At 33.3% G+C, this 10,525-nt stretch overlaps 1 protein-coding gene and 2 long non-coding RNA genes across 3 annotated transcripts; all 3 read right to left on the reverse strand.

The window, feature by feature from the left end:
* Positions 1 to 288: 288 nt before the first annotated feature.
* Positions 289 to 4,831, reverse strand: LOC120140265 (protein DETOXIFICATION 41-like). Its single transcript, XM_039155264.1, has 8 exons — positions 4,257 to 4,831; positions 1,708 to 2,252; positions 1,556 to 1,642; positions 1,353 to 1,409; positions 1,033 to 1,271; positions 771 to 889; positions 539 to 625; positions 289 to 453 (listed from the first exon to the last, which is right to left on the reverse strand). The coding sequence occupies exons 1-8, from the start codon at positions 4,563 to 4,565 to the stop codon at positions 385 to 387; spliced, it is 1,512 nt and encodes a 503-aa protein (XP_039011195.1). The 5' UTR covers positions 4,566 to 4,831; the 3' UTR covers positions 289 to 384.
* A 687-nt stretch (positions 4,832 to 5,518) lies between these two features.
* On the reverse strand, positions 5,519 to 6,473 carry LOC120140284. Its single transcript, XR_005517715.1, has 3 exons — positions 6,389 to 6,473; positions 5,716 to 5,865; positions 5,519 to 5,635 (listed from the first exon to the last, which is right to left on the reverse strand). It is a non-coding gene; the product is annotated as an uncharacterized LOC120140284 (long non-coding RNA).
* A 969-nt stretch (positions 6,474 to 7,442) lies between these two features.
* Positions 7,443 to 8,753, reverse strand: LOC120140278. The gene is made up of 5 exons (XR_005517712.1): positions 8,453 to 8,753; positions 8,029 to 8,127; positions 7,888 to 7,944; positions 7,648 to 7,806; positions 7,443 to 7,528 (listed from the first exon to the last, which is right to left on the reverse strand). It is a non-coding gene; the product is annotated as an uncharacterized LOC120140278 (long non-coding RNA).
* Between the last annotated feature and the right edge of the window lie 1,772 nt (positions 8,754 to 10,525).

Genomic DNA, 10,525 nt, shown 5'->3' on the forward strand with positions numbered 1-10,525 from the left:
GTGATAGAATAGGATAATCTACATCAATATTTTAGCAACAATTAGTTGGTATGATGGATCATTAAATTTATTACGTAAAGTCAAAAATTTAAATTTTGATATTGTGAACGAAATAAACCGAATTAGGAAGATTATCATATAATCAACTTTTCTAGTATCTGATTCAAATTAGTCAATCAATAAATCAGATATTGATGTTAAAAAAATATTTAAACCAAAATATTCAGTGATTTTAATTATTTAAAACAACCAATACTAATATTATAAAAATAGCGGTTAAAGTATACTAAAATTCAAGAACCAAATCTCAAATTTGAGCTTAATGCAGGGACCAAAACAATAATTAGACCTAATATTCCTTGATTAATGAGATATCTCTAGACTCTAATCACTAATCAACTGTAATGTCTCCTCATTGGCAGAATTCCTCAAGCGATCAGAAGCTTTTTCAACCTACAAAAATGGTTAATTTCCAGTAATGAACACATAAAATAAATAAGTTGCCAAAGTAACTCCACTTTTTTTTACCGTAAATTACCTCCATATTCCAGTTTGTTCTTGCAGTGAGGACTATTAGAGTTGCTGTTTGTAGAACAACCCCAATTATCATCCCCCACCATATACCCTAACACAATAGAATCAAATCCAAGGTTAAAAAAATCTGAACCAGTTAAACAAATGGTTTAAATTTTAATTAAGAATATTTAAAAAATAATTATTATAATATAAAAAAAAAGGGTAAGAGAAATGAGAAGGAAGAGATCACTTACTGCCACTCCTAAACTAGTTTTGAATCCAAGAAGGCATCCAATTGGAAGACCAATAAGGTAATATGTTGTAAGGTTGACATAAGCTACAATATGTTGCCATCCACTCCCAATGGCGACTCCTGCCATTTCATATATAGAAATTATGTAGGTTGGGTGTCGATTTCATTAGATTTAGAATATTCGAGATTCAATATGATTATCAGATATCGAGAGTATTCAGTATGACTATCACATATCGAAAGTTTTAGACCAAGTGATCCACCTGAGAGAATTGGTTGAATGCCATTCAAGAAAATGGAGATGGCAAGCAATGGGATCAAACTGGAACCGGCTTTTATAACCTCGGTATCGCTCGAGAAAGCTTTGATCAATCCGGACCGAAATACCAAAACGATTGCAGTGAAGACTACACTCATGGAGATGCTGGTGGCGGTCACTACTATGACTGAAAATCTGGTTAGCTTCGGATGGCCTGCCCCGAGCTCATTACTCACTCGAACACTGTCAAGTCCGATACAACCGAATAAATCATATCAGAAATTTTCATCAAAATCCATCAGAAACAAGTCTATATGTACTGACCTGGCCGCTGCACTAAGGCCTAGAATAAAGTTGATATCCCAGTTCCAGTAATTCATGCTGACAATTAAGGCAAAGGTTTTACCATTAGGCTTTACATATGAAAAATAAGAAAAGAGATGACAATGGAGAGCAGAAATATTTTCAAATCATATTGTTTTTTAGTATATGTATCATATAACTCTATGAAATGACTCAAATTTTACCATATAGTGATGGAGTCTAGGGCGATTTCAGCGTTGGGAAGAAGACCAGATATGAGCACCAGTCCTTGGTTGTACCATATCTCCAAGCTGCAATACCAAAACAGAGTCATATTTGACATTGAGCAAATGATTTTACAGTTTGGGTAACATACCAAAGCATGAGAGCAGAAGAAGCAGTAAGCTTGAAATAAGGCCAAATGCCATTAAAAGCCTTGAAAGACAAACCAGTCCAAGTGTCCTTGCAACAAGGACTTAAACCGATGTAAAGCCCTGTGAAAACGGCGAGAAACCACCATGAGAGACTGAGAGTCAAAGATGCTCCGAGAAGGCCGAATTCGAAGACGTCAATGGCGAGCCACGTAAGAAGAATGTGCAGAAAGAATACCCCAACAGAGATATAGGCCAAGGGGTTGACTATGTTCTGAGCTTGAAGGAATCGCTGCATGGGGCAGCTGAAGGCAAATGCGTAAAGTTGAGGGACTAAACCTCGAGCGAAGACTTGCCCCTGCGAGGCTATGGCTTGGGATTGACCTATTGCTTGAAGGATGGTATAGGAATACCAGTAGATAAATGTGAGGATCAGTGCGGCTCCCAAGTGCAACACCATTGCTCTTTGGCAAATGATCCCCATCGCTGCGTATTTCTTAGCACCGAATGCTTGGCCGCACACCGTTTGCACCGCGCTGGACATGCCCAACTGGTTTTCAATCCCAAACATATCAGTACTGGGGGGTGTGCGGTACAAAACAATTTTTGATTAATCAAAATAGTTAATTATAAACGCACATTTTCTTATTTTAAAGTTTAATTTCAACTTATTAAATGATTTCAATAATTGAAAAAAATATTATTTTTTTAGAAATTTTGAATTCAAGCAGTTGTGTTTCCGAATATTTATAATTATTATCAACGATTAAAAAATTTAAAAAAAATTCTAAATAAATATTATCTTATAATCACTTTATACTATTAAAAAAATTCAAATTATACTTTTTTCCATCTTACTATTAAAATTCTCACCTAATACATTCGGTTGATGTTATAAGAACTATTCATGGTCTAGATTTAAATAATATAATTTTTATATTGCATTTGATCAGCCCCAAATTCAAATTAAATAGTAAAATATATTTTACAATATGTGAGTAATGAGTCGGGCTAACTTAAATTTAAACCTACACATAAAATGTTTCTAAAGTTGAAATGTGGTTTAAATCAATCTATGAACATGTGTAGCTATAATTTACAAGCTTAATAGCACCAATTTAGTTGAGTCTAATGAATTTTTTTGCCCTCATTTTTTTCCAAAAAGTTCATTTTAGTTCTTTAAAGTATTTTTTTCCTCAAATTTTAATCTTTTATCAAATTAAATCAAGGGTAAACTACTCTAGATGCCACTAAAATTTACCAGTAACCTTTTCACTTTTCACTGTTCAAATTTTCCACCAAATACCCAAAATCTCATAAATCTAAGAAAGTCTCCAAACATCTAAAATAATTGTATATTTTTTTTATTAATTTTCATCGATTTTGAGTAGGTTCGTGAAAAACTAATCTTATATGAGGAGTGAAATGAGAAACTTTTGACATCAATTTTTTCGCAAAAGACAATTGGTGAGGGGTGATGATTGGTTGTCTGCGAGACTAAAAATTGCAATGTCAAAAAAATAAAATGTTTAAAAGTTTAGTGAAAAATTGATACATCCCTAAATTTTAATGTCTAAAACGACATCATTTTAGGAACAACTGAACCAAAACGACGTTTTGATGTGACTGGTCACGTCAGTAAATGTTAGTCATGTCATCATCCAATTAGTAACTTAACAATGGAGTGACATAATTGAATGAAAAACTAAAGTTCAGTGCAATAATTGAGAAAATTGAAAGTTCATTGGTATAAATGAGTCAACATGTAAAATTCAATGATATCTGGTGTAATTTACCCTTAAATTAATTAAAAAATAAAATTATTAAATTGACTTCAATTATTATTTTTTTTGTTAAAGCTTAAATCAGTTATTTATCTTGTGCACAAAAAAATAAATATTTAAAAATAATAAAATATTTAGAAATTATAAAAATTGAAAAGAAAAAAAAATTAACTAACGTGAGCTTAACAAGTCTATTATTTTTTGTTGATCGATTTAATTTGATAAAAAAATTGAAACTTTGAAGGTTAAAAGACACAAAAATATTTAAGAATGAAAATGATTTTACATTTTAAAATTCAGGGATCAAAAATATCATTCGACCAATTGAAGAGGAGAGAAACAAGCTAACAATTATAAGAAGAAAACCTATTAAATGATTATAAGAAAGAGTTTGAAACATTAATAGGGATTAATTAATTTTATCTTTGAATCTTAATTATTTTTTTAATTTCTAAATTATATAAAAAGTATGAAAATATTATAATAGTATTAAAAATTATTTAAAAATAACGTTCTAATTATTTTTAAATTGAATTAATATTCAATTGAATTATAATACCAACTCAATCAAAGATTTATAACGAATATAGGTTAAAATTACCGGCCTACTTCTATAACGCATTTTTTAAATAACTTTTGTACATATTTTTATTTATTTCCACGTAAAAGGAAAAAATTGATGTATTTATATGGTATACTTAGAAGTTTTCTTTTATGGATTTCATGAAATTAATTTCAGTAAATGAAATGATATGAGATTCCAAAATTACCATTATCCCATAAGCAAGGCCTTGAATCCCCACACTAGCAATGGAGGCACCAGCCAGCTCCAGTGCACCCAGATGACCGGTGAACATTAAGGTGACGAAACTCAGCATGTAATTAAAGACCGAGACAACTATGGACGCCCCGGACAACGCCCACAAAAGCCTCGACTCCCATCCGACCACCCTAGCCCACCACCTCATTCCTCCTCCGCCACTGTTTTCCAACACACGTTCGATCGCATCCGACGATACATCTGGTATTCGTAACAAAGGCTCGTCCCACTGCCGCTGCTGCTCCTCCATCGAGCCCATGCTATGCTCCGGTTATAGTATATTACACAGGCTAAGCCCTTTTTGGGTCAACTTTGTGTTACTACAGATGCTCTATGTAGCACTATATAATGTGATTGGGTCACATGTTTATCTACCCTTCCTTGATTTTGGCCGAGTAAGAATGACAGATTTTCTTTTTGTGTTATTAAAATATTAATTTGGATAGATCATTCATCTTGTTCATCAAACAAGTAAACTCGTATGTTTTTTATAGTTCTGTTGTACGGTAGTCTAATTTAATATTAGAGAACAACGAATTTAGAACGCACTCAACCTAAAATATTATGATTTTTATTATATTTTCGGTTGCGTCTCAAAGTCATTGTTTTTTAACCTTAAATTAAACTACCACTCCTTAGACTTCCCCGTATCTTTTCTTTTACGATTTCTTTAATGTTTGTTTTATCACCTAACTTTTACAAGTTGTAATTTATTATTGGCGATACAAAAGACAACAGTGCTAGTGTTCCAATAGAAGCTATCGCTGTTGGGTGCTCCAAATTTTAGTGAGACTATTTTATGAGAATTAAAATATAATTTGAAATTATTTAAGTTTGAAGTGATCTAATTCAATAAAATTTAAAATTAAACTTTGAATGATTCAATATTTCCCCCTAAATGGTAAGAATGTGAATTTGAATAATAGAATAGAAATTTCGAAATACCTTAACAGAGCGCCAATGTGAATTTGGCCAGCGAACAGGATCCAAATCCAAATCGCTAATGCCAGTTATCGTACCCATATATCTGATTACAAAAATATAGTTAACAATCAGCCACCTCTATCTGTCAACTATACTACATTCAATTTGAATGATAAATGGTATTTACTTGAGGCAAAATAAAAATCATTGCTGCAGATGAAAGCATCATAAAATTTAAGCAATTCCTGTAACCAAGAAAACATTTAGGAAATTAAGACCCACCGGCGGACATTTGACTCTTCTGTCTCAAACAGCAGTCTAAACCGCATACCTGCAGAAACCCGGGTCTGGTAGACTGCTTTATCATACTTGGCAAGAGGAATCACAAACTCTGAAGGACTAGCCCTGCAATCAAGTCACTGTAAATGAACAAGTCTTGTGTCGTAATGGCATCAGACTTTCTCAATTAGTATTAGGTAGTTGACCTTGGGTTGAAAAATATAGTAAAACGGCTATTGGTTGCAGCTGCAGCAAGAAGACCAATGTGCATGCCATCACTTGATAAAACAGAAGAAGGCATAACAGTAGGACGATTTGTCCTCCGTATACCCAACAACAATTGATTCTTCACATTCCTGGTAGAAGAAAGAAAAAAGAAAAAAAAAAAAAGAGGAAACCAGATGATTATATACCGTAGCAAGCTCATAGATCAGTAGCATGGCATGAAAAGGCAGTAAAGCATTAACAACTATCAACATTATAAATGGTGCAAACTAGAGCTGGCAATGCTGACCCAAACCAATCCTGACCCAACCAATTTGAACAAGGAAAGTCACCCAAAACGACAAGAACTAAAATTAATTTCACTTCAAAACTTAAACCTGAAGCAACTCAAACATAAAATGACCCAACCCACCCAATTTCCACCTCTTCGCACAAGGACAATGCATACCACTGGGCTCATCACTTTAGACAGACACAAACCTCATTAGCGAATTTATATTGATATACCAAAAAATAATTGCATTCATTTCTTTTTCAGCCAAACCTAGCAGGGTGACTTCAGTGGATCAAGTTCCATCAGAGGTTTGATAGCTATTAGTAGGATCCAGCCAATCACAGTGCAAACAACTGAATCACCAAATAAAAACTATTTACCAGATAAAAAGGACTGAGTCACCAGCAACAAGTCTTTTTGCACTAACAAAAACACTCCATACAGTCGTAAGAAGATGCCTCTTTGGCTGGCCTGTGTACGAGAACAAAGACAAACTGATTAGTAGTTGGTTACACACGCTAAAAGTAAACCGTTTCATCAAAAAAAAAGTATCTATCTCCGATTCCATTCAACATTGGATGCCGTTAAGTAAATCATGAAGAGTATTAAAGAACAGATGGTTAATATTCACAATCTCCTCACATTTCTTATGAAAGGAAAAGGACTTGCGGACTTAGGCACATCAAAATTCAAAGCCACAACATGAAGAGTATAAAGACAAATGGACTGAGGTAAATTGCCAGAAATATTTTTATTCTATCAGACAAACACATCCACCACATCTAAGCATACATACCGAAAAGAGAGGAAAATTTGCAAAGGTCATTATATTTCAAAATGAGCTAACACCAAAATGAACCAAAATTTAGTCCAGGAAGAGATGTCTAAGTGAAAGGTGAGAAACAACTAACACTAATTAAACAAAATGATATGCAGACTCTGGAATCAAAACATAGCACACTCCAACAAAGTAAACAACAAGAAAGTATCATCTGTAATATCTTATTAAGAGATTTCCTAGTGCATTAATTTTTCCTTATTATCAGAAATAAGTATGCACATTAACCATACTCAAAGAAAATATCTAAATACATTAACCATACTCTAAAAGAAAATATCTAAATCTCAGTTCAAGAGATTCTTAGCCACAAATTAACAAAAGTATACTGATTCAGAATATAGCAAGGATATTTCCTGGCTCATCAACTAAATTATTCTAAGAGAAGTGTTCTTAGAAACTTTTAGAAACAGAAACATAAAACACCAAGGGTTAAAAAATGTTACAGCGCATCAAAAAGATGAATTAGCTGGATACAAGCTGAAAACAAAAATAAATAAATACAACGACAAATAAACAATGAAACCATGATATTTAGAAAGTTCTTCACAAATGTCTTGGAACACATTAGTGTAAAGTTATTTTATTTTAATCAACCTCGAAATATATTTCTGAATTTCCACTCATTATCATGAAGATCCCTGGCAATCAACTCTTGTGCTGGTGGTTGCTGGGTGTAGTCCTAAAGGTACAATAAATATTTACTTTATGAGAAATTAGTAAAAGAGAAAATGTACAAAATTAATTCAAGTAAAAGCAGAAGCTAGTTAACTGGATTGCTTGTAACCAACTAAAACTCACAAGAGGATGAAAGACTTTCTCAGCAGCACGGGAAGGAACGGAAAATCCTCCATGAGTGCTAGTGTCAATTGCTGTAAGTGTTTTACAAAAATAATTGGTTGGCTGTTTGCTGGGAGCACCCAGTTCTCCAGGCCGTAGGTAGACATCCTTTTGTTCTTGCTACAAGAATGCCTTCAATTCAATAAGTGAAAAATGACAAAATTAGCAAGCATTAAATCAAACATGGTTAAGTTCCCGTACCGGACTCAGAGGCTAAAAGGTCATTTGAGCATTCACTTCATCTGTTTCTACATCTGCCTGAACTTGAAAGAATAAAGGCCTTGATAAGCAACCAACTAAAGTCCCATAAAAAGAAAGTAATCTAAGAAGCATTTAACCTACATGCATGGTCACATTGCGAAGCTGGCAGATAAGCTGAGGGGGTAAGCTTGGATAATGCAGCATATGAGTATCTACTTCCTTGTTGGTCGAAGCAGCAACCTGTAGAGGGAACCATACACAGCAATAGCACACTAAATATCAGGTGCAAAACTTATATTTTGAGGAGCTTCATCTGTTCAACACGCAATTCATGCATTAAACAACCAGACAAGAGAGAATGAATCCAGCAATACTGAAACGGCGGTCCAAGGACGTTATATCACAACATACAAATGGAAAATAAATTTTATACCATCCTTACATAGCATCTTAAAACGCATACCATCATTAATACTTCTGCTTATGTACTACTTTCTAAAGAACATATGGAAGAAATAAAATCAAATTTGAAAGAGAACATAAGAAAAGATGCAGGCATACTTACCTGTTCACTGTGACCTTGGGGAAAGTAAACAACTAGGCTTCCAACAGGCTGAAGAGACACCAGAGGACCCGCACATGCATGCCAAAGTTCTGAATTCAAACATTTCTTCTCCCCTATACAGAAATCTTATATAATTTCGTAAAAAAATAGAGTAAAGTCTGTACATCTCCATACTTAGGAAACAACTAGAAAGAGTTCAAAAAAAAAATAGATACGTTCTTGAGTTTGCTGATTCGACCCTGATGAAGAGAGTCTCATTCTTATAATCTCAAAACAATAAAAAAAAGGATTGCTTTTTTTCTCAAAGGAAAACCAAAAAAGAACTAGCTAAAATAGAAAATGAAGTACATTCAGGATACATATGAAAGCCATAGCCAAAAGCAAAAGAAGAGGGTGGAAACCCAATCCCCACGCCCTTTCAGGGCCGGCTCTGGGCTGGGGCAGGAGGGGCGCCCGCCCAGGCCCATAATATTTTCCATACTGCTTATTAATTTAAAACTATAAGATTTTGCAGTAACAATGCTCCGTTAAATAATTAATTCAGACAAACAAAACTTATTTGGCGCTAAATAAAGAAATAAATAGGAGTCTATTTCTTTTATTTCGCCTTAGACCAAAAAATAAAAAACATAAATAGGGGTTCATTTCTTTTATTTACATAAATAAGAGTTCATTTCTTTTATTTCGCCCCGAGTCAAAAAAATACTTCTAAACCCAAGATAAAATCAACGTCCAAAAACCCAACAACCTTCACTCATAAGGATCTCATGAAGCTCATATTTTCTTTTTTTCACATTAAAGAAAAATAAATAAAAATCCTAACTTTTTACTTCACCATAACTCCGATTTCTTAAACTCTCAGCCCAAAAATGTCCCTTACGTCTAATTACTGAGTCAGGAACGGCACTCAGTTGAGTTATAAATAAAACTAGAAAATGACACTTTTTTTAAAAAAAAATATTTTTTTTGGTCAGGGGGTCGTTGAAGGACTGTATTGCAGCTGGTAAAAGGGGAGAGAACCCAAAAAAAAAGGGTAAAATCCGTAAATCAATTATTAAACTAGTTTCATTTGTAATAAGTTTTGCTTTTATTTTTAAAATGTGGCATGAGATATTAAACTAGTTTCATTTGTAATAAGTTTTTTTCTTAAATGAGTTTGATATTTGTTTGTAGTGTGTTCTAGATAACTCTAATATATAACTGATGTGACCTTCAAGATTTGATTCAACATTTGAGTTCGATCTAAAGGTTTACATTTAGTAGTTTCAAAATATTTATTTTTAAACACTATGACTTAAGGGTGTTTTTCCTGATATATCACCTTTTACATTTATTTTTTCCGATCTAACACCCTTTGCAGTAAGGCCCCCCTACAATGCGCTTTACGCTGATCTGGTGTCACATGTGTAAAGCGCGGCCCCTGGGGCTCGTCTTACGCCACGTAGGGTAATAGCGCGGGGCAGGGGTCGTGTCTTACCTTTCAATTATATATAGCGCGGGGAAGAGGTCGTGCCTTAGCTTTAACTGATACAATTATATAAGGCGTGGTGCAGGTACCGCGCCTTGTATAATTATAGCAATTTTTCTCAGCTATAAATACCCTTCTCCCCCGATAAACTGTTCACATATCCCCTCTCAACTTATAAATTAAAACAATTCCCTCAACGAGTCAATAATTCCGGCAATCTTCTCATATTTGATTTAGAAGTTCGTGCGATTTTTCGTTATAAGGTAATTTTGTTATAATTTTTTATTATACTTATTATTTATTATGATTATTTGAAAAAATATTATACTAATTGTTTTCAATTAATTTTTGTGTTTGTAAAATTGGAAAGAGGGAGCATACGTCGAAATAGTTTTGTGGTGCAGGTAATAAAATAATATTATATTATATTATTTAAGTTATTTACGTTTATGTGTAAAAAATTTATTATGTTATATTTTCGTTCATATATTATTCATTTAATCAAGTTTGTTTCAGTTTTTTTTTCAGATATAATATTGTCGCACTTTTAAACTAAAAGAATGACGCGACTTTCAGCTATTGTTTATTATGATGGTGAAATTCGA

Source organism: Hibiscus syriacus, unplaced genomic scaffold (assembly GCF_006381635.1).
Source record: "Hibiscus syriacus cultivar Baekdansim isolate YM2019G1 unplaced genomic scaffold, ASM638163v2 tig00110783_pilon, whole genome shotgun sequence".
Taxonomy (NCBI): domain Eukaryota; kingdom Viridiplantae; phylum Streptophyta; class Magnoliopsida; order Malvales; family Malvaceae; genus Hibiscus; species Hibiscus syriacus.

Excerpts from the sequence above, each read along its gene's own strand:
- LOC120140265 (XM_039155264.1), bottom strand. The coding sequence starts at position 4,565 with ATGGGCTCGATGGAGGAGCAGCAGCGGCAGTGGGACGAGCCTTTGTTA. Across the intron at positions 2,253-4,256 it reads GCCTTGCTTATGGGATAATG|TTGGGCATGTCCAGCGCGGT; the intron begins GTAATTTTGGAA and ends ATTGAAAACCAG. Across the intron at positions 890-1,032 it reads CATTCAACCAATTCTCTCAG|GAGTCGCCATTGGGAGTGGA; the intron begins GTGGATCACTTG and ends ATGAAATGGCAG.